The sequence below is a fragment of the Myodes glareolus genome, chromosome 1 (genome assembly GCF_982192425.1).
Source record: "Myodes glareolus chromosome 1, mMyoGla1.1, whole genome shotgun sequence".
NCBI lineage: Eukaryota > Metazoa > Chordata > Mammalia > Rodentia > Cricetidae > Myodes > Myodes glareolus.
Window position 1 is genome coordinate 21,004,339 of NC_142026.1, and position 23,623 is coordinate 21,027,961.

General features: G+C 42.8%; 2 protein-coding genes across 3 annotated transcripts in view; both read left to right on the forward strand.

The window, feature by feature from the left end:
- The first annotated feature begins 664 nt into the window (after positions 1–664).
- Positions 665–23,623, forward strand: part of Acsl3 (acyl-CoA synthetase long chain family member 3) — a 46,016-nt gene continuing 23,057 nt past the window's right edge. Inside the window, exons 1-2 of one of the 2 annotated variants that reach the window (XM_085697856.1) lie at positions 665–803; positions 20,013–20,430. In XM_085697856.1, coding sequence (XP_085553982.1) covers positions 20,053–20,430 — 378 coding nt within the window. In that variant the 5' untranslated portion in view covers positions 665–803; positions 20,013–20,052. Of the gene's footprint in view, positions 804–5,914; positions 6,056–20,012; positions 20,431–23,623 lie in introns of those variants that run through there. The other variant, XM_048459059.2, reaches the window with a different exon arrangement.
- Positions 5,921–11,424, forward strand: LOC125416221 (U3 small nucleolar RNA-associated protein 14 homolog B-like). The gene is made up of 2 exons (XM_048459058.3): positions 5,921–6,055; positions 7,299–11,424. The coding sequence occupies exon 2, from the start codon at positions 7,360–7,362 to the stop codon at positions 9,721–9,723; it is 2,364 nt and encodes a 787-aa protein (XP_048315015.3). The 5' UTR covers positions 5,921–6,055; positions 7,299–7,359; the 3' UTR covers positions 9,724–11,424.

Sequence of the window (23,623 nt, forward strand, 5' to 3'; positions counted from 1 at the left end):
GAGAAATAACACTGGGCATGCTTCAAGCTTTCGAGCCTTTTCCCTCCACAGGCATTCCCAAACGTCATTTTTTTTCCCTCCTTGTAAGATTGGCTAGAAATTCGTGCTTCAACTAGGATAACGAATAAATTCCAGAGAAGAATGAAAAAACCAAAAACCAACCATGCTATTTTTCCCTCTACGTTGAGATTTATGCACCGCGGCAGTGAAAGCGAGTTTTGCAGTTCTCTGAGGGGACCACCTCGTCGTTGCCTCTCGTCTATTCCCTCCCCCCACACCTCCACTCCCCATCCTCCCGGCCCCGCTCCCCTCGGCAGCAGCGGGCCGGTCCCGCCGCTCCCCTCCCGGAGGCTCCCATCCCCGCCCCACGCGGGGCCCAGTCCGGTCCAGCCGGCGGCGGCGGCTCTGCGGAATGACCTATAGTAACCTCGTCCCCGCCCCGGCCGCCGGCGCCGCGCTCCCCCGGCCGGCCCTTGATTGGCCCAGCCCCGCACGCGCCACCGCCCGCGGGCCAATGGGCGGAGGTCTCTTTGCATATGCAACGAGCGCCGGCTGGGGCTGCGCGTCCTGGACTGCGGCTCAACAGACGCCGCTCGGCCGGCGCCGGGGGAGTGTCGCTGTGGTTGTGGCTGCGGCCGCGGGCTGGGACGAAGAGGCGGCGGCGGCTGAGCGGGCGGCGGGCGGTCGTCTCTCTTTCTCTCTCGCAGGGCGGCCCCGGGCGGCTCCGTCAGGGTCCTGAGGAGGTGGCGCTGGGCGGGAACCGCTCCTGGGAACAGCCAGGCCTGCGTGGGTCGGAGCCCACGGTGAGTGTGCTCAGCGCCCGTTGTGAGGAGACGGAGGGTCGCGGGATGGCGGCAAGGCCTCCCCTCGGCGTGCACGCGGTCCACCGGTGCCCGAGGGGGACGCCCGGCCGTCGGCGGGGTCGGGGAAAGAGGTTGGTGGAGGGTGAGGAGTGGAGCGTCCGCGCGAGGTCGTGGAAACCGCCGCTGTGGAGCCGGGGGGCGCGGGAGGAAGGATGCACCGCGGCCTCCGCTGCGGGCGCGGGGGTGGGGTCGTCCCGCTCCACACGACCGCGCGGCATCCGTGGGAGGAACCTGCGCGCAGCAGTTCCCCCCCCCCCCCGAAAGCCAGGCCGGGACTTGCTGCGGGCGTGGGGCAGAAACTGCGTGTGCTGGACGGTGGGACTGGCGTGGGGACCTCTCTGGTTTACCCTCTTCGGTGCGTTTTAGTCTCTTACGGGTCAGTCATGCGGTGCACATAGCAGCAGCCCCGGGGGTCAAGGTGTGATCGGGTGAAGGGATTTCACAGATGAATATCTAACTGCAGTGCCCCTTCTGGCTCTAGGGCAGGTACTCAGATCAAAGAGCCCCTCCGATAGAAGGGACAGGGCAATTCCTGGGAATTACATAGAAACTGGAGAGGGGGCCGGCTTTGTGAAAGTGGTGATAACCGAGCAGAATGCTAGAGCTGCATCTATTGAGCCTTTATTAAACGCCACACTTGAGTACTTTATGTACAGCTATGTTTACATGGTTAGATCCCCAGGACGGGTGCAAATTCCCATTTGAGAGTGAACACATTAACTTAGCCCAGATCTGACTAGTAGGAGAAACTGGGACCCCAGGAGGGCCTGTCTGAATCCAGAGCGCTTACATCTGAAGGCTTTAGGAGCATGCACCTCTGTGCTGCCTGAATGAATAGTTAGCACCGTGGCTTTGGGTCTGGGGGGTTCTGCAGGGCTTCGGTGTTCTTCCTACTTGTGGTAGCCAGTTTTGTATGTCCACGTTGGTTTTGAGAGTTGTTGAGGGGTGCCTGGTCTGAGAGAACGGGTTGGGACGTCCAAGTCAGTTGCACAGACTTTGGTGTTCTCTGGTATCGTCCTATGCAGAGATGGAGGCCGATTGTATTTTCTTAAGTTGTTCTAAGTCTTTTGTCACACAGTGCCTTGATGACCGTGTTTTTGGCTACAGGAGAGTGTCATCAAGTGTCTTTGAAGCTCAGTTACTGGATTTGTAGGACATTTGAACTGAGTACTTATTAAAGCACAAGTATTCTGTGACTCCAAGATGTCCTCCTTTGAAGAAGGGAAGGCAAGAAGAAGGGCAAAGTGAAGGACATTAGGGGGAAACATCACAGGCGCAGTCCTGATTCACTTAATTGCTCACTGAGAGCCTTCTCACTTCTACCATGTAAGACACCTTGTCAGGTGTGGGAAATACAACAGGGACAGAATTGATGTGACCCTGTGCCCTTAGGCAGGAATTAGACTCCAAGCCAATGCTCTTGTAGATGAATGGGTGATTGCAAGCTATCTTACAGTAAAGGTGAGGTGGAGATTATAATAAACGTTTCGATTTAGATGGAAATCTAGGGAGCTCTCTTTTTAAAAAACTGATAGTGGGAGATTTTCCTAGATTTCAGTCTCTGTTCTGAGGATGTAATCACATAGAACAGTAGGTAGCTTAAGAACTTTTTTGAGCAACTATTATTATTATTTTTTTTATTTCAGTATCTCTTTCCCATCAGATTGTCATTCCAGCTTACATTGCAAGATACCTGAATGAGATAGGGAATGTTTCCAAGCATTTATTTTACCTGCCTTTAGGGTGCTTAAAGTTTAACTATTCTTGTAGTGCTTCAGTCTTCTCCCGATGGATAGTTCAGAAGCAAGAATCTTTTATATGAGCTTTGGATTGAAGGTATGATTTAGACAGTCCTCCTAACCCCTAAGTTGGCACAAAGTGACAGGCTTTTCTAATTCTCGATAAGCAGAATCAAATTTTCAAAAGTTCTTTGTAGTTTATATCCTACTGAGTAACATATATTTCAGCTCTTGGCTGGGTGTAATGGCACACACCTTTTATCCCAGAATTTGGGAGGCAGAGGCAGGTGAATCTCTGAGTTCAAGGCTATCCTGGTTTGCATAGGTCCAGGATAGTCAGAATCACATAGTGGGACCCTGTCCCAAAAAACCAATCAGCCAAACAAATTCCAGTTCTTAGGATGCAAGAAAAACCAGGCATGAATTTGGAAGTATAAACTGCTAACTCTATAAATATTTTAGTCAAGCTTTTAAAACTGTCATCTGTTAGATTAGTTGAGCCTTTAAAGAGGTTAATATGATGAGCAGGAATTTCCAGAAAGCGGAGATGTTAGACGTAAAGTTTCATGGCACGGTGATAAATCCATGAGCTGAGAGAAGGTACTTGTTGAAGTTTATTGGGAAGAAGTAGGTTTTGGATGTGATAGAACAGTTCCTAGGTTTAGCAGTGTCCGGTTGGAGTTGCCTTCTCTGTAGGGTACTGGTTTAGTGTTCAGAAGGAGAATGGACTTAAGCCATTTGGGGACCTTCTGTTGGAGAGAGGATAGTATCTGAAACCATGAGCATGTCGGGCTGCCTATGGAGGATCACGGAAGAGCAGAAAGAAGCCTGCGTTAGTACTGAGTAGAAGTAGTTTGCAAAAGAGAGAAAAGAGTGGCCTATTAGTTATTGTGACAAAAACAATCTGCTCAGAGAAGGCAGGAAAGATTTCTTTTGGTTCATAGTTTCTTTCTTCCTTTCCTTCCTTAACCTTCCTTTCTTCCTTCCTTTCTTTTTTTTCGAGACAGGGTTTTTCTGTGAGACAGTCCTGGTTGTCCTTGTCCTGGAACTCACACTGTACACCAGACTGACCTCGAACTCACAGAGACTCACCTGCCTCTGCCTCCTGAGTGCTGGGATTAAAGGTGTGCACCACCACCGCCCGGCTTGGCTTATAGTTTCTAAGATGTCATTCTGTTTTAGGGGGAGGGCTTGTTGAGAGCATTTCATATCAAGGTGGCCAGGGAGTAGAGAAAGGGGAATGTTGGAAGGTCCTAGGGCAAAATAAAACCCCAAGGATTCCCCCTAGTGGTACACTCCTCCAAAGACCACCTCCTAGTTATGCTGTGCTATGATTCCATCAAGGGGTTAGTGTGTCTATGGCTGGAACTCTGTGATCTAATTGTCTCTGGAAATGCCTTCACAGACCCTCTCCCATAACCAGGGGTATGCTTTATTAATCTCCTAGGTATTTATTAATCCAGTCGAATTGACAGTCTGGAGTAACCATTTCAGGACAGTGAGAAGATAGCCAGAGGTAGTCACTGCCGGGGAGGCAGTCAGGATTATACAGTGCTCCTGTGAGTTCTTGGTGACCCCTGCCAGTGTGGTAGGATGGGTCAAACCAGAGGTGAGGAAATGAGACAATCGAAAGTGTTTCCCATAGGTTTTTTGCTTGTTTTGAGAGTGGGTCTCTCTCTATGTGGTCCTGGCTGTCTTCCAGGCTGGTCTTCCTCCAACTCACAGAGATCCTACTGCCACTACCTCTGGAGAGCTGGCATTTAAAGCTTGTGCCATCGTGTCTCACTACTAACAGAGTTTTTGTTTTTTGCTTATTTTTATTTTTTTGTTTTTCCTTGAGACAGGATTTCTCTGTATAACCTTGGTTATTCTGGAGCTCACTATGTAGATCAGGCTGGCCCTGAGACTGGAGATCTGCCTGTCTCTACCTCTCAAGTGCAGGGATTAAAGAAACACACCACCACTGCTCAGCCTGTTAATAGAGGTTTTGATCTATTTAAGGGAGGCTTGGTGGATTATAAATAGTTACTTATTTGAGTAAGTTGCTGGGGCATGGGAGGAATTGGTACTTTTGCACTCATAATCAAGAGTATAAAATTCCATACTTTCCTTTAAGGCTCTTTTTTTGGTAATTTTAAAATTTTATTCAGCCTAGCTTTACTTTGTTTCTAGTTTTCAAAATGTTCTTAACATTTTACATTTGTGCATATCTTAATCACTTTACTTTATTTCATAAAAGGCTGTAGGGAAAATTCACAAAGAAACACCGTCTCCTTGAGTGTTCTTTGTAAATACTAGTCATTTTGCCAATTCTGTGCATTAGTACTTGCTTCCTGTAAGAATTTTCCTGTAAGTGTAGCTCACCATCGTCCCCCACTGTAGTTTGGTGGACAGAAACAGGAGGCAGGGTGCTAGGGTTTGAATCCTCTCACTTATTGGACGACTGTCCTCTGACTTTTAGTTAGCTTTTCTGTGCTTTGGTGTATTTACCGAATGGTCATAGGAATTGAACCTTTTGCTGACTGTCGTGAGAGAGAGAATTTATGTGTCTACAGTATTGTTGTCAATAAACATGAGCTAATTTTGTTTTCAGATAATCCAAAGTTTATTGCTCCCCCTACCCCTTTTTTTTTTTTTTTGAGACAAGAGTTTCTCTGTGTAGTCTTGGCTGTCTTGGAAGTCTGTAGACCAAGCTAGCCTCGAACTCACAGGGATCTGCCTGCCTCTTCCTCCAAGTGCTGGGATCAAAGGTGTGCGTAACCACCACCTAGCTTCTCTTCTTGAAGTAGCATTAACTTTTGTAAACAGTCGTGTCATACGGAACTGTCTTATGTGTTAGAACCTCTTTTTAGTGGTGTTAGAGGTACTGTATGTAAATAAACATTGACTAACTTTTGTTCTGTTATTTTAAAAATTAGTAACATGTATACATGATTATGTGTGCCTGTGTGCATGTCACAGTACACATGTGAAGGTCAGAAGACAACTTTGGGGTCGGTTTTCTCTTGCTTTTATGCTTTTAGGGGTTGAGCTTAGTTCACCAGGCTTATGTAGCAAGCCATCATTGGCTGAGCCATCTCACTGACCCCCTGGTTTTGTTCTGTTTTATTAACCATTAGTTAATTTGGATTTGTGATTTAATTTTCTCGGGAAAATTAAATTTCTACGTGTAACACATTGTAAGCGGGCTGACATTGTAGCATTTTCACCCAGGTAACAGGCAAATGCCTTTTGTTATTTAAAAGGTTTATGTCATATGACATAATAATTCAGATGGCATTTCTTTCTTTTTATTTTGAAACAGGGTCTCACTATTTACTCCAGGGTGGCCTTGAACTTGAAGTGAGGCTCAGGTTGGCCTTGAAGGTGAGATCCTTCTGCCTCAGCCTCCTGAATCAACTTTGAGTTGCTGAGTGGAGGAGGCACCATTGCCACCCGTGTATATAAAACTTGGTATGTAAATTGGAGCTAGTCAACTTAATTCTCAGACTTTTTTCTTTCTACAAAAGGTTTTTCTTTTGGTGGGTGGGGGCAGGTCTTTATTTTTTTTATGTAACTCTATACTACTAGCCTTGATCTTAAAATCTCCTGTCTCAGTCTCCCAGGTGCTGGGGTTACAAACATGCAACACTGTGCCTGTCTCTTAGCTTTCCATTTCAGTCTTTGTAATATGACAGTTTAAATTCTTACCTCACAGTTTTGTTGGCTGAGGAAGGAAACAACAGTTTAGGGGACACAGCTAAGTGCTTGCTGCTTTCCTTACCCCTCTGCCTTTCTCCTCTGTTGTAATTTGCTTTTTCCTATTTTCTTCTCCTGTCTACTTATTTTTGTGTTACATAGTAGCAAACATTCTGAATCTGGTAAGTTAACAAACTTTATAGTTTACATTTTAAAGGGATTGGTTGAAAGTATTCCTTATGTTTTATCAAGCTCCGTGAAGATACTATAAAGTGTAGTAAAGGCCAAGGGGTGGGGAGCTCCTGTTTGGCCAGAGTAGCCAGGGAAGGGTCAGCTAAATGAATGAAGTGAGCCTTGAGGTGGGTTTGAGGAAAACAGGAGTTTAAGGAAGGTGCTTACAGTGGATATTGAGAGGCAGTGCTGGAAGCACATCTTCATCCAACATTGAAGGTCAGCTATTGAGGACTAAGGAGGGTAGGGGAGGCATGGAACAGGGGCTTGAGAGATAGATCCAGTTAAGACCCTGCATGAATTTTATTCAGTGAATCAACTGGGATATAGCAAGTGAAGAAGACAACAGGAGCTTTTCACTTGTTACATACAGGAACTATGTTGAGACACTTACTCGTCTTGAGTTGATTGCCATGATGCTGCTAGGACTGGTGATGTGGCATTGTCCACAACCATTTGGCCTTCCCATTGAACTTAGTTTCTTGTCTGATTTTTCTCTTGCCATAAAATCTTCTTTCCCATCATAGTTCTTTATTTTCACTCCCCCTTTCCTTTTCCTTGGCTTCAGATTTTTGTTACTTGTGCCATAATTTATATGCTATACACACATGCACATGCGCACACACATATATACACACACTTATGAGAGAGAGACAGACAGACACAGACTAAGACTTTATATAGCCTAAGCTGTCCTTGTATGTTACCATCCTGACTGGCTTGTAAATTTTATGTGTTGACTACTTAGAAATTACTGGGGTATTTATATGGGTCTTTTCTTCTTTAGACATCTCAATAACTAAGATTCTCAGAAAACATCTATGTCAGAGACAGTGGGCAGTGCATAGATGGAGCCAAAGAGTGACACCAGACGCTTCTTCAAGAGCTTACATGCTTTCGGTGAGAGAAAGCAGGCTGCTACCGTGGACATGGCCAGGAATGTGGCAGGTCTTCTGGCTTTGAGCCAACAGGAAGAACTAATGGATTTGCCAAACCACTCCCCATTGAGTACAAGTGAAGATGAGGGGGACAGTGATGGAGAAAGAAAAAGTCAAAAGCTTCTGGAAGCGGTCAGTTCCCTTGGTGGAAAGAGTAGGTGGAAATTGGCAGAGAGATCTGAGGCTACTCTGGGGGTGTCAGAGTTCAATGTTACTTCTGACGGGTCAGGTGAAAAGCTGGTTCTTTCAGATTTGCTTGAGTCTTCTACAGCCTTATCTTCATTGGCTGCTGTGAGAAAACAACTGCTTAGAGTCAAGTCGAAGACTCTTGCGATACCCCTTGACAAAAAAGAGGCCGATCAGATCCTCAGGGAGGCAGCATTCAGCAAAACCGCACAAGTGCTCTCCAAATGGGATCCTGTTGTTCTGAAGAACCGGCAAGCAGAACAGCTGTTTTTTCCCATGGAGAAGGAGCTGCCAGCTGTTGCTCCCGTTGAGCATGCATTCACTGGCTGGAAAACAAGAACCCCCCTGGAGCAAGAAGTTTTTAACCTTCTCCATAAGAACAAGCAGCCAGTGACAGACCCTTTATTGACTCCTGTAGAAAAAGCCTCCCTCAAAGCCATGAGCCTGGAAGAAGTCAAGATACACCGAGCAGAGCTTCAGAAGACGCGAGCTCTGCAGTCCTACTATGAGGCCAGAGCTCGAAGAGAGAAGAAAATCAAAAGTAAAAAGTATCACAAGTTTATGAAGAAAGGAAAGGCCAAGAAAGCCTTCAAAGAGTTTGAGCAACTGTGTAAGGATGACCCAAGTGCTGCATTGCAAGAACTGGGAAAGATGGAAGAGGCCAGAGTGCTGGAGCGGATGAGCCTTAAACACCAGGGCAGTGGGAAATGGGCAAAGTCAAAGGCAATTATGGCCAGATATGACCTGGAGACTCGCCAAGCTATGCAGGAACAATTGGCTAAGAAGAGAGAACTGACACAGAAACTCCAAGTAGTTTCCGAGAGTGAGGAGGAGGAGGAGAAATGCACAGAAGAAGGGATAATCTCTGCCTCTGATGGGATGAACGACCTACAGATGAATGCAGCTGGTGTAAATCCTTGGATGCTCAGGAGTTGCAACAGCAGTGCAGGAAGGGGTGAGCTCAAGACCGACCCTGAACAGCTGCCCCAACAGGTGGCCGGTGGGTTTTCTGTAGGGGAGGAAGATGAAAGACCAGTGGCAGAAGAACTTGTGTTGAAAGAAAGATCCTTCCAAGAAAGAGTTGAACCCAACAGTGCTAAGCCAATGGGTGGCCAAGAAGCAGAAGTCTCTTCAGATTGCCAAGAGGAAGTATCTGAATCTAGGGTATTGCTTCAGAAACTCCACAAGGAAAATGATCAATCTGAGCAGCAAAATGTGAGTTCAGTGGGAACTGTTCTCCAGATCCAGAGAGAGGAGCTTGCTCAGGAGGAGAGCCTGGTGCCTCAGAGGCTAGAGAGAACACATGTTCTGGAAGAACAAGGAGAGTTGGGCAAAGAGGGACGTTGTCAGAAAAAGGGGCATCCCAGACCTATGTTAAAAGGAGAGTGGAAAAAGAGGAACCCACACAGTGTACTTGATGTCTCTAGAAGGGAGAAGAAGGATCAGATGATTGATCTACAGAAACTCCTAACAACTAGATCTCCTGTGAAATCCTTGGCAGTACCCACAGTAGTGGAGTTGAAAGATGAAGTGGAGACAGACCACAAGCAGATAATAAAGGAAGCTTTTGCTGGGGATGATGTCATCAGAGAGTTCTTAAAAGAGAAAAGGGAAACTGTAGAGGCAAATAAGCCAAAGGACTTGGATCTGACATTGCCTGGATGGGGTGAGTGGGTTGGTATGGGCCTGAAGCCTAGTGCCAAGAAGAGACGCCGTTTTCTTATTAAAGCTCCTGAAAGTTCTCCAAGAAAAGACAAGAACTTGCCAAATGTGATTCTCAATGAGAAACACAACATCCTTGCAGCAGCTCATCAGGTGCATGCTATTCCACACCCATTCACCCACCACCAGCAATTTGAAAGGACTATTCAGAACCCTATTGGGTACACATGGAACACCCAGAGGGCCTTCCAAAAGCTGACAGTTCCCAAGGTTGGCACCAAACTAGGCCATATTATTAAGCCCCTAAAAGCAGAAAATGTGGGCTACCGTTCTTCTTCAAGGTCCGACCTGTCTGTCCTACAGAGCAGTCGGAAGCGTCTCTCCAAAAAGCAGCAAAAACAACTGAAGGCAAGCTCTGCAGATTGAACTGCTAGGGGACTAGCATTTTGGTTCCTGGGACAAGGATTCTTGAGGTTTCTTTTGGTTGCTTCATAGTGCTTTAGGGACATTTGCTTAATTGGAGCAGAACCCTGTGTAGTTCTGCCACATTGTAGAAATAAGACAATTTTATCTAGTACAGAGTTTCCATTCCATTTTGAGATATGTGATAAAGTCAGAAATGGGAAAAATGACTACCATAAGCTAGAGTACCTATGTAGTTCCTGTCCTAGGATTAAAGAGGGATCAGTGAGTGGACAGAGGTTCAGGCTGGGATAGGGCGGAAGAATCATGGGCAACAAAGAATGCTCATTTAGTTTAGATATTAAATTAATAGCTCCTGATGTAGTGGCACCTGTATGTAATCCAGCATTCTGAGAGGCCTAGGCAAAAGGATCATTTAGTTGAGGCTAGAGAATGAGAACTTGGCTTAAAAAAACGAACAATCCCGAAAATATTCTAGGAAGAGTTAACAGGTAAAATGAACAAATTTAGAGATTTGGTGAGCACAGTGAGAATAGATAGAAGTGACTAGAATTTATTTAACAATAAAGTGTGACAGAATTGGGTGTATTGAGAAGTCAGTTGTGGAGGGCCTTAAATGCTTTTCATAGACATTTGAAATTATGTTTTATTTCTTTCAGGCAATGTAGAGGAAATAAGACTTGTATAGGGCTTAGGTGTGCTGACATCTATGTTAAAGGAGTGTGGATGCCAAGCTGGCAGTGTGCTTGCTGGATGTATTGATGGGGTGAGAGTTAAAGACCTCAGCTTGTAGAAGTCAGAGTGAACATGGGCAGGAGGGCTGGATGATATAGGAAGTAAAACAGTCACTTGGCAAGAGATCTGAAGAATAAAGGAGAATGAAGATTTTACTGCGTGCTTTTAAGTTTTGAGCAGTGTTTTGTTTTATACTCCGGTTGGACTAAAACTTTGGATTTAAATTTGTAGCTATTCTTCTGCCCCCCACCTGTCTACCTATGATAAGGTCTCTCTGTACCCTGGTTGTCCTGGAACTTGCAATATCGACCAGGTTGGCCTGGAGCTCGCATAGATCCGCCTGCCTGTGCTTCTTAAATGCTGAGATCGTCAGGAAACACATTTCAAGTTAGTGTTTGGGTTTTCCAGGTTCTGTTTCTTGTTTAAAAAGGTCATATACTAGCTCAATGATTTGTGATTTTTAGTATATAAAATTTGTTCCTGTCTGAATGTGTAGAAATCATTTTATACATATTTCTTTCTTTATTATAACAATATATGTTCTATATAAAAATAAAAACATGTGTAAAAACATAAAGATGAAAAATTAAAAGTCAGTACTAATTCTTCATCCCCAATATGGCCACTGCTGATACTTTGGTGTTATTGTTTGTTAACAAGTGAAACTATATTGTGTATCTTTAATATTCAGCCTACTTTTCCTTGTCATTATGTCACAAGCAATTACCGTGTTCATAGATGTTTGAAATATTTTTAGTGGCTATATAATAATCTAGTGAATGTATGTGTCACAATGTGTTTGACATTCACAGTTACTGTGTATTTGCTTATTTCTTTTTGAATGCCTGTTACAACTAATGGAAAACTTGAAATTTTTTTTTTTTTAAAGATTCCTAGTCGTGAAAATACTGGGTAAAGGATATGGAAAAAGTTCAGTGCTCTTAATAAAAATCACAGCTTGCTTTCTAAGTGGTGGTCCTTCATTCTTGTGTCCTTACCATGAGGGTGACTTGCATTTCATTGGTGATTGCATTTATGTAGCCAAGAAGAAAGCCTTTTTTTTTTTTTTTTTTTTTGAGACAAGGTTATGTAACACTGGTTGTCCTGGAACTTATGTTGACCAACCAGGCTGATCTTGAACTCACAGAGATCCATCTGTTATCCTTAGTGTGACATATACTTTCACAAAATGACCCTCCCCAAACTACTTAGCCTCTTGAGTATTTTGGTTAAACCAGACTCAGTGATGTTCTGATTTCAATAGCCATCATACTTAGCCATTTCCTATATTCTACTGAAAGATCTGAAGACAGGACAATGTAGGTGATAACCCTTCAGTGATTTCCTGACTTTTGAGTGAGTTTATAGAAAAACCCCTTACTTTCTTTGAGATTTCCAGCCTATTTTTCAGAAGCAAAGACACAAAATTCCTTATTTTTTTCTGTGATGTTTCTTGTTTTACTGTTGGAAATAAGTTCATAAAACAACAAAAACAAAGTTAAACTTTAAACATTTATTGAATATATGGTATATAATGTTTTCTGGTGTTCTTGGTCTAAGTATTTCAGAGCTGACTCATTAATATGCTCACTTCTTTGAAGTGTAGTTGGAAACAAGTAAAATCCTTAGAGGTCTATTCAAAGTGTTGGGTTCTTGGAGGGAAAGACTACAAGCAGTTGCTAGGTTTCATAGAGGTGACAGCAGAGTTGGGACAGTTGGAGCTGTGTAAAAACACTGGGATTCAAGTCAAGGGAGGAGAAAAATAGGGGAGACTTGTAAATCCTCAGAGTAGCTGTGATGCCAGCCCTCTCCATTGCTATACCTCACAAGGGCTAGGGTGTGCACTCCATCCCTGGGCACATGTCCATTCGACAACAGGTGCTTGAACATTAGCTAATGATGACTTTATGGCTTTAAGATATTCTCTTGACTTTCAAATTAGCACCAAATGAGTAGAGAAGATAGCTGTTTGAAGGGATGGAGTGAATAAAGGCCTAGTCATTTTAAAATAGTGAGGTTAAATCATGGGGTTTACCGTCCAGAATGTGGGTGATAGAAACTGGGGAAGGCCTTGGGGTAGAAGAGGGACTAGTACAGAATAGAGAGGCACGGAGGTACCATGGCGGTGGAAGGATCATATGTAGGGAGAGAAGGGAGCCTCATCTCTGGGCTGCAGAGATGAACCAGGGTCAGGCCAGAAAGGCCATGAGATGTCAAAGAAAATGGAGGCATTGATGGTCAGAGAGGGATGGGATATGACTACTACAACTGGACTGCTTATGAGTAAGAGATGGTTTTGAAAGTCTGTGTTTAAGCAGTTCTGTATTAAATAAAAATAATTTTTTTTCTGTACCGAGAAAGTAATAACAGAAACATAAAGACTTTGTATTTGCGTGTGCATACTGGTGCATGCTGGTGCCCTCTTGTGGAATTCATGGGACAACTCCCTCTGTCCTGAAAGTTCCCAAGATAGAGCTTGACAGGTATTGGTGACAAGTATTTTTACCCACTAAGCTGTCTCTGGCCTGAACAATTTTTTTTTTTTCCTAAACAGGCTTTGTCTGTGTAGCCCTGGCTGTCCTGGAATTCACTTTGTTAGATTCACTTTGTTGGATTAGAACTCCCAGAGATCCATCTGCCTCTGCCTCTGTCTCCCAAGTGCCGGGATTAATGGCATGTACCACCACCGCTGGTTATTAGACTTAGAATTTGAACTAGACCTGACATGAGCATTGATGTTTGAAACTATTAGAGACTTCTCTTACACAATAAAGATGTTTAGTTTGTATATTTTCTGGGCACGAGAAGAAAAAAACCCAGTATGCTGGGGTGGAAGTTCTGAGGGAGGGAGTGACTGCTGGAGCTGAAAAGAGGTCTGGGAGGTGGAACAGAGTCGTCTAAATAGGATGAAATTGGAGTGGTAGATGGATACGGATGAGCTTGAAATCCGAGACTGCAGTGTGGCTTAAATCCGCAAACCGGGTTCTCTGTCATTCTATTTATTTTTTATTTTTTGAGATGGGGTTTCTCTGTAACAAAAGTCCTAGCTGTCCTGGAACTCGCTTTGTATACCAGGCTGGCCTTGCACTCTCAGAGATTCATTTGCCTCTCTCTGTCTTCCAAGTGCTGGAATTAAAGGCGAGTGCCACCACCTCCAGGCTCTTTTTATTTTTCTAGGAAAGAAAATTAAAGTTCAAAAATGAGGTTATTTATTTACTTAAGACAGCCTTTACCTAAAAACTAGGCAGTTTACTTTAATGGACTGGGTTCATGGAATACTGAATGTAGTACTTCTGGATCTGGAATTGTTAAGACACAAACGGATTGTCATGTAATCTAGCAGCTAATGATCTGGGGGTGGGGAATGTATGTATATATGTGTGTATGAATGTATATATGTTATATGTCTGGCTCTCACTTGCAGAAAATGGTTGAGTACATACAAAGTAGTATACAAAGTACATCTTTCTAGTCATTGTGTTACACAAGGCATTCAGTTGTTGGCTGGTTGGCACATTACTGATGAACACAATCGCTGTCAATGGGATGTGGGTACCCAGCTGCAGTCACTCTGCTTTGACTTGTCGTGCCATTCCTCCTCATTCCCTTCCCTTTAATCAAACAAATCCTCATATAAAATTGCATCTTTGAATGGAGAAATCTTCAGACCACTTCCTTTGGATATAGTATGAAGATTAGATTGTGGGTAGGAAAAGTAAATTAGAACAGTAGGGATAGATTTTCCTGGGGTGAGCAAGTGTGTGTGTGTGTGTGTGTGTGTGAGAGAGAGAGAGAGAGAGAGAGTCAGTGAAACAGTCAAGACAGTGGAGTGGACCACAGCACTTTAGGGGGTTCTACTGTATCTTCCTCTGGACCTTAAGGAGGCTTCTTAAAGGACCGTTGTTTAGGAGGTTGTGTAAGTAGAACTGGTCAAAATTTGTGTTGAATTATTTCTAAATGCATTTTCTTCTTGTGGAATTGCCATGGGGTCTAGAAAGTAACTTTCAACATTTGTTTTCATAGTTGTATGCTATAAAATCTAGTACTATGAACTAGACATAGGAAAGGTTACTATTGTGTGAATACATATTAAATGAATTAGCCCCTTTTTATTTACTTTATTTATTTTGTAAAACCAAGCCTGATTTGTTGCTGAGAATGGCCGGTGAAGGGCACCTTTGGGCACTAAGGCTTTTGGGCTATCTGGCTCTCCTAGTCTGTGGTGCTTGGCTGGGACCCTTACCTCAGTTGTATAGGAAGTGTTGCTGCTGCTGAGGATGCTGTCACTGACTCTCCCTTGAGTGAGTGACTTCTGATGACTATTTCATTTCATAAGGTACTTCATGGACAGATAAAGCTTCAGTCTCTTGTATGAACCTAGAAGCTGAAGAGTGGCAAGCAAATTGATAGTGATGAAAGCCTGGCTGAGATCACCTTGATGTGTGCAACAGACTCGAAATAGGTTGTTGCCTTAATCCTCATAATGACATCACGATACAAGAATTCTTCACTTCCTGTAAATGAGAACTAGAAACAACTTAGGTGGCATTTAGTAAGTTGTTGAGAGTCAAGCCTGGAATTTGGCTTCATAGCCTAAGTGCTTAAGCATGAAATAGACTTCAATGTTTTCAGGATGAGCAAGGTGTGTGAAGTACTTAAGGTAAAGTTAGACTATGGAAATGATAGTTTTGTAGGTGAAAATCAAGTCCTGCTAGCAGATGTATTGCATTTTGCAGTATGTGTAGGGATTGTCCCATGTTTTTCTTATTTGCTCCTAGTAGGAGCTTTTTGGAGTACCTGGTATTGTCTGTTTAGCCTTAGAGTTGAACTTGAAGCTTTAGGATGTTATTGACATACCATATTTCCATGATGAGTAAATGGGAGCCAGCATTAAACCAAATCCTTGTTACCATTGCACTAAAAGGAACAAGTCTTTTGGAGGTTTTGTAAACTTGTTATCAAAATAGTACTGTCAGTAATAGTACTAAGTCAGTCCTGTGATGTTGCTGAGGTTTCTGTCCACCAGGTCCCACAGTTGTTTAGTCCCAAATAAACATACAGAACCCTACATTAATTGTAAACTCATTGACCTATTAGCTCAGTTTTCTTATTAACTCTTTTAACTTACATTAGCCCATAGTTCTTGTCTGTGTTAGCCACATGGCTTGGAACCTTTGTCAGCGAGGGATTCTCATCTTGCTTCTTCTGCAGTTGGGTGATGACTGCAGACTGACATTTCCTCTTCCCAGAATTCTCCTGTTCTCGTCACCCTGCCTCTACTTCCTGCCTGGCTACTGGCCAGTTAGCATTTTATTAAAATAATACAAGTGACAGGATAAAAGACCATTGTCTCACAGCAATGTGACATCTAAATAAAACAAGTTTCTGTATGTTTTTCCCTATATGTTTTGTTAACTATGCATGAAACTGAACCCGACTTAATTTAGCTCTGTGTTAGCCACTTTTCATGATGCCTTTGTGTTTCCCAGAGCCTTGCTTATACCTACTGCTTTTCACATTTATCCTTATTTTAATTTTGTGCATTAGATAAATGGTGACTGATGGGTGAAATCAGCTACAAAAAGTTATTTCTTGATGAAAGACCAAACCTAATTAGTGGTAGAACTCAGGTCACCATTATTTTGCTGACTCTAGGAAATAATTAACTGTAGATAAACCAACCTGCTCATCACTGCTTGCGTGGGACTTTTCCTCCCTTTCAGTAGTGAGGGTTCTACATCCTGGGAAATTCTACCTTGACCAGCAAATCAGGGTAGTTGTCATACTAATTAGTTTTAACACTTTGTGCTGGATTGGGGATGGGAGTAAGTTTGCAATGTGGTATACAAAGCATCCACTTTCTTGTTTTGGTTCATTCTTCAGTGTCTGTAGAATGCAGATGACTGAAGAAAACCTCAGAGGTAGTGAAGGACCCAGCTTTTTCATTAAATAAAAACATGTAAAATTAAGTTTAAAGGGGAGTAGTAGCTAGCTGTCTCAGTCAGTGTCCTATTGCTGTGGAAGAAGAGACACATGACCAAGGCAGCTGAATTGGGGCCAGCGTGGTTTCAGAGGTTTAGTCTGTTTTCATCATGGTGGGAGCCTCGCAGGAACAGGCAGCACTCACGGCACTAGGGCAGCGGCTGAGAGCTACATCCTGACCCACAGGCCAGGAGAGAGGAAGAGAGAGAGAGATACTGGGCTTGCTATGGGCTTTTGAAACCTAAATGAAGGTTCACCCCTAGTGACACACTTCCTCCAACAAGGCCACACCTCCTTATCTTTCTAATCTTTTCTAACCGGTCTAGTCCCTGGTGACTAAGCTTTCAAATAAATGAGCCTATGGGGCATTCTTACTCAAACCACCACGTTAGATAATTATGTTTTTTGGAGTTATTAGGATATATTTGTTCTTTGCTATTGTGATGTTCTGGGACTACCAAGACCATTTATTTTCTTGCTTCCTCATTTACCTATATAGAAGCTTTGATTCCCAGACGATCCCTACCCACTGTAGGACAAAAATCCATATTCTCTGGACTGGTCTTCATAATTCTGTGCAATGATTGTTGACAACAGAACAATTATCAGCCTGTAACTAGGGCTACCTACTACTAGTGGGAAGCCTGTTGAGGAGTCTGGGTGAAGAATCCAGCGCAGTAGAGAGTTCTGACTTCCCACTAGTGGTATGTAGCAGGTTTGGATAGCTTTGTTGTTGTTGTTGTTTTGAGACAAGGTTTCTTTGTAGCTTTGGAGCCTTCCTAGAACTCACTCTATAGATCAGGCTGGCCTCAGACTCCCAGAGATTCGCCTGTCTCTGCCTCCCAAGTGCTGGGATTAAAGGTGTATACCACTGCCTGGTTTAGCTAAACTATCTATTTTATTCTGTAAGTTAGGTTGACTGACTAACTCTCTCCCTTACTATAAATGTTTTGAAAATTTATATGCAAGTATTGTATTTACATCATTTCCACCCTTCTCTAAAATACCTACTGTATTCCCCTACTCAAATTCATGATGTCTTCAATTATTGTTAAACACACACACACACACACACACACACACACACACACACACAGGAGAGCTGCTGAGTCCATTTAGTATTGCGTGTGTGAGTGCGCATCGAGACACACACACACACACACACACACACACACACAGAGTTTAGGACTGGGCACTTGGGATTGGATAATCTATCAAGGACCTCCTCCCTGGAGAAGATTGATTTGGTCTTCTCAGCAGCTGTTGCTTGTCTGCAGTTCTTCATCTAGGGGTGGGGTCTTGTGAAATTTTTCCAGTTCACACTGGCATGTCAGTTACTGTTCAGATTGTACAGGTTTCGTTTAAGCTGCAGTATTTTTAAGACAGCTTTCCTGTCACATCTAGAAGACTTCTCACAGATGATGTCCAGAGGCTCCTAGTCTTTCTGTCCACTCTTCCATGTGTTCCCTGAGCCTTAGGTGTATGGCTTGTGTTATAGATGTGTCAGTTGGAATTGTGTCCTGCAGAGTCAGCTCTCTGCATTTTAACCAGTTGTGGGTTTGTGTAACGATGTCCATCTACAGCAAAAGAAGCTTCTTTGATGAAGGGCAAGAGCTACATTTATTCGTGGGTACAGGATACGTGTTTAGAATGCAGTTAGAAGTTATGCTGGGTTAGGAAAGCAGCAGCAGTATGTTTATGTTCTCCTTCAGGCTCCATAACCCGAAGCCACTGGTAGTTGGCTAGGGTTACAGCCAGGCATGAATTCCTTCCTACTGAGCTGCCTTAAAGTTCAGCTAGACAGCTGTGGTTGCCCCAAGTTTGTATCACTGTTTTACCCTTGAGGGTATTGCCATGCTGGTCCTTGTGGTTCATAGGCATCACAGCTGGGCGGGACTGCTGATGACTCTTCTCCCTTGGCTGCTTGCGTAGCATCCTCAGATGCTGTGAGAGCTAGTCCTCAGCCAGGCGGCTTCCAGGTCAGTTCCAGCTTGATTCTTCTGAGGTATTTGATGTCTTTAGCAATAGCATCTTGCCTCTCTGTTCTGGAAGACTACCAAACCAGCAACAATAGCTTTTATTATTGGGAGTCTTTTCAACTCTCCTAATCAACTTGAAGGTTTCCCCTGCCTGGCACTGGGGTTTTTGTTAGGTAGTATAATGGCTTTTGGGGAGAACATTATCATCTCAAGTGGCATAGCTTCAAAGTATGTGTGTGTATGTGTGTGTACATATACTTATACATATAAATGTATTTATTAGCAAACCTAAAATGTTTCCCTATGGCTTTCAAGCATTATGTCATTTTTTAATCTATCCTTTCTCCCTCCCTTTACATTTCCAGTTAAACCATCCCTCCTTCCAGTTTTTCCCATTTTTCCCTTTATAGCCCCAGTGCCCTCCTATTTCCCCCACCATAGAAATGCCCCTCCTCATGGGCTCTTCTAATTTCTGATTTCTGTGGTTACTCCAGGTTATATACTCATATCTAAAGATTCAGAGATAGAATCCATAATAAGAGAGAACATGTGATACTTTGTGGATCTAGCTTTCCTCTTCAGTGTATTTTCTAGTCCCACCTATTTACCTGAATATTTTATGATTTTATTGTCCTTTACAGATTAGTAGGATTGCATTGTGAATATGTATCACATATTATCCATTCTGGGTGAAGTTTGATTGTTCTCATTTTCTGATTATGGTGAACAGAGTGGCAGTGGAAATGCTGAGCAAGTGTCTGTGGGGTGGGATGTGAGTCCTTTGGGGTCATATGGTAGATCCTTTAGCTTTTTGAGAATTCTCCACACTGATTTCCATAATGACTTTACCAGTGACAACCAGGAAATTGGTAAATGCTAAAGACACATAATTTGTGTGTTAAGGAAAAAAAAACATACAAATGGGGACTGGAGAGACGGCTCAGAGGTTAAGAGCTCTTCCAGAGGTCCTGAGTTCAATTCCCAGTGACTACTTGTTGGCTCACAACCATTTATAATGAGATTTGGTGCCCCCTTCTCACTTGCAGACATACATGCAGGCAGAACACTGTATATAATGAGTAAATATTAAAAGAAAGACACAATGGTCATACTTTGTTGTCTTGCTTCATAATTTGGTCTGCAAAAATTGACCAATATTCAGAACTACTATGGACAATAAAATACAGTGTGCATGTTTGCCTGTTAAGTTCCTTGTTACTACATAGAGTACAGGTGGGACTTACTGGGAAACAGGCAGTGTGTATATACAGGGGCTGATGCAGTGTAATGTGAGCCCACGAAGCAGGCAAATTTATGGTTTCTTTTCCTCTTTCTCATTGTCCTCACCACTTGAAGTATTTGTGGATACTTGAGACTGGATTGGAAAGGCTATCTTTGTTCACAGTATGTAGAAAATTTCCATGTAATTCCATTGTTAATAGATATATGGTACAAATAAGTTTCTTAAATTTAGGATATTACAGAGGGCCGTATACTAACTCTGACCCAAAGACAGTTCTAGTTGCTTAGCTAATATTTAAGAGTTTTTCTTTTAAAGTGATTTTGAGCTAACCTATTTCTTTTATCTTTTTCTAGGTTCTTGTTGAGATCAGTTAATTCTATTTTTTGAACACTTATGAATAACCACGCCTCTTCAAAACCATCTACCATGAAGCTAAAACAAACCATCAACCCTATACTTTTATATTTCATACATTTTGTAATATCAGTCTATACTATTTTAACGTACATTCCATTTTACTTTTTGTGTGAGTCAAGACAAGAAAAATCAAACCAAATTAAAGCAAAGTCTGTCAGTTCAGAACCGGATTCTGCATACAGATCTATCGACAGCTTGGACAGTTTGGCTTCAGTTTTGTACCCTGGCTGTAATACACTTGATAAAGTCTTTCTGTATGCAAAAAATAAATTTAAGGACAAAAGGCTATTGGGAACGCGTGAAATTTTGAATGAGGAAGATGAAATTCAACCAAATGGAAAAATTTTTAAAAAGGTGAGTTGATGTCTGCTGCCTTGAGTCCCTTCATACTTGTACCCATGAGTCTCCTCTCCTTGTACACACTTAGCATTATGGGAAGTGTAGTCTCCTGCAGCTGGTTTCTGCCGGTGTTGCAGGAGAAAGTCTCCCTCCAGGGTCCTAGACTGTTTTCGTCCCTCTGTCCTCACTGTCACCAATTTGACTTACTTTTCAGAAAGACATGGAGAATGTGCCTTGGTGTGGGGCTCTTGAACCTGACATCTCCAGGGCTTGCGATAAAACATCTAGGTAGTTTAGGGTGGGGAGCCCTGTTGTAGAGAGCTTGGCACCATGTGATTGTTTTGGTTTTCACGGGGTTCACAGTGGATGTTAATATCTTGGTACTTTGGTTATGGCAGTTGTATGGTTTAAATTTTTGTTTTTGCTACTGTAGAGAATCTTGGCTTGAAACAGAGACAAGCTGTCTTTACAGACAGAAATATTGTGGTTAAGAGCATGGGCTTCAGACTCAGACCGCAAGTTTGAATTTTGGTTTCACCACTTACTACTCTTGTGGCTTTAGAAAAGTTATTTAATGACTGTGGCTTTAGTATTTATGAGCCAAGCTGTTTTAATTAGTATCAAGTTCTTTTCAACCTGAAAAAAACCTTCTGCCTCCACAGAATGCTGGGATTGAAGGTACATACCTTTAATTCTTTATGTCAGAAGATATGCCTATTATTAGTACTGCTGTTAAATTTGCATTTGTGTTTATCAGTTTGTTCAGAATCTATATATAGATTGACAAGATATTCTGCTTTTCTTGTCTAGAATTAGCTGTTTTGGGAACCTAGAGTTAATTTTTAGGTTTTGTATATATAACAAATGAAATATGCAGTCTGTTGTCTGTACCAGAGTATAGCCAAGACCCATGTTTCTGTTGGGCTGGGTGGCAGCTGTGGGAATGGGCTGCAAGCTAGAGAGTGAGTTAAAGAGCCAGCCCTGCGCCCACCTGTATGCTCTGGGTTCTTGTCACACCTGCTGTCCGTCATGGCAGGGTATCAGGTGACACAGCTTAGTTTTTCTTACTGGCCAGACAGCAGAGGGTGGCCAGAAGGCTTTTATTTGTTCATTTATTTTTAAGGTCTCATGCAGCCTAGGCTGGTAGCAAACGCTTGATCCTCCTACTTCCTTGGTTGCATTGGTTTGTGCTACCACAGTAAACAGAAGACCTGTTTTTGGTGACTTGTTTTCATTAGAATAGTTACCACATTTGAAGATAACCTTCAGTTTGAGAAGCTTGTGTGCATTAATATTTCAAAGTGTCCTTACTTTGAGGAGCAGCAGCATAGAATATAATATGGGTAAAGAATGAGGGATTATGTAGCTGCCAGTGGTTATGGACGACTTCACTGACATCTGAGTTACCGTGAAGTCAGCGCACGGGCTTTGTCAGCCGATGTATCTTCCTTTTTTGTTTTTTGTTCTTTCCAGTGCTGGCTTTTATGTTGTCTCTTTCTTCAGAGTCACATTTTTATCACTTCGGCTCATTATGATGCTTACTTTCGGAAAGTCTGGTGTGGTGACATGTGCTTGCAGTCCTAGCAGTTGAAGGCTAAGGCAGTGTGATTACGAGTTCAAGACTATCCTAGACTATCAAGATCCTGTCATAAAGCACCAAAAAAGGAAAAAAAAAAAAACTGCTGAAGTTACAGCTTAGTGGTAGATCAGTTGCCTGTTACACTTAAGACTCTAGGTGCAAACATCAGGTGGTTCCCCATCCCCAAATAAATCCAAACAAAATATTAGAGAACATCCTTCCCGCTTTGACTGGGTTCACACTCCCTGTAAGCCTATAATCGAACGTTCAGGAAGGAGACAGAGGCAGGAGCACAGACACAAGTTCCAGGCCAGCCAGCACTACATAGTAGGAAGAACCTTGTTTAAACATGCTCCTCCTGCGTTTTCTGAGTTGTGGGGACATTTACATCCTAATTCATATGAATAGTAGCTCTGTGGCCTGGGATCTGTGCTTTGTTCTTTCTTCACTCTCCTGTGGCTCTCCCTTACATGCTTGCTATCTCTTCCTGTTTGTTAACTGCCTGTCCCAAACCACACAAGTGTAGGCTAAAGAAAACCAGGCATACTTTGTTGAAGAAGATAGGAAATGTGTAATTCTGAAATAGTTCTAGATAGTAAATGAGGATAAAAACCAAGAACCTCGTACTTAAAAGTACCTGAAATCTTGATTTCTACTAGACTAGAGGTCTAAGTGGTTAAGTATTGGTGTGCTTTTATTTTAATAACTTCTGTATGCTATCACTATTTTATTATTTTTCTTTTGAGGTGCAAGACACTGTTATCAAAGCATTGCATTTTTATGTTCCTAGAAAAGCTTTAAAATACTAAGGTTCTTTTTCCAGGCAGTTGTACTCTTTTAGACAGGATGCTGTGAATGATAATTTTTTTTTTTCTTGAGACAGAGTTTCTCTGTAGCTTTGGAGCTTCTCCTGGAACTAGCTCTTGTAGACCAGGCTGACCTTGTACTCACAGATTGGCTTGCCTCTGCCTCCCGAGAGCTGGGATTAAAGGCGTGTGCTACCACCGCCTGGCTCTGAATGATAATTGATGCTATAACAGGCGCAGTGATATTGTGTGTCACTCCTTTGACAGAATAAAAAAAAATAGCCAAGTATGAAAGAACAAGGTGACCCCAAGGTTCCTACGAGGACTGGGGATATATAACTCTCTGATAGAATGCTTATGAAAGATTTAAGTGAGGAGGCCCTGAGACTTGTTGAGAACTGTGCTGTCAGGAATACTGAACCTGTTTGTATCTATAGCAAAAGCCCATGTGACTGAATGGTGATGAGAGCAAAGTTTATGGCTCCAGCTAGTCCACTTGTTAAGCAAATCATCACTGAGTGTCTTAACACTAATAAGACACACTGGTTAATTTTTCATGGGTCTTACATTTTTTTGCACGAGAGGAAGAAAGGCCATCAACAGTGTGAAAGCAGATTGGTGATTAAGGACTGCCTGCCCAAATAGGTTGCTAAGATGAGACCTGAACAAGATCTAGCAAAGTGGGGTAAAGAACCTCTGGGCAGGAAGACAGAGTAGTGGGTCCCAGACAAGAATGAGCTCATCTGAGCGGGGTTCATGGGGTGAATCATGTAAGATCTTGGAGAGAGCACCTTCTTTCCTTGTTTTAGCATTTCCGAAGAAC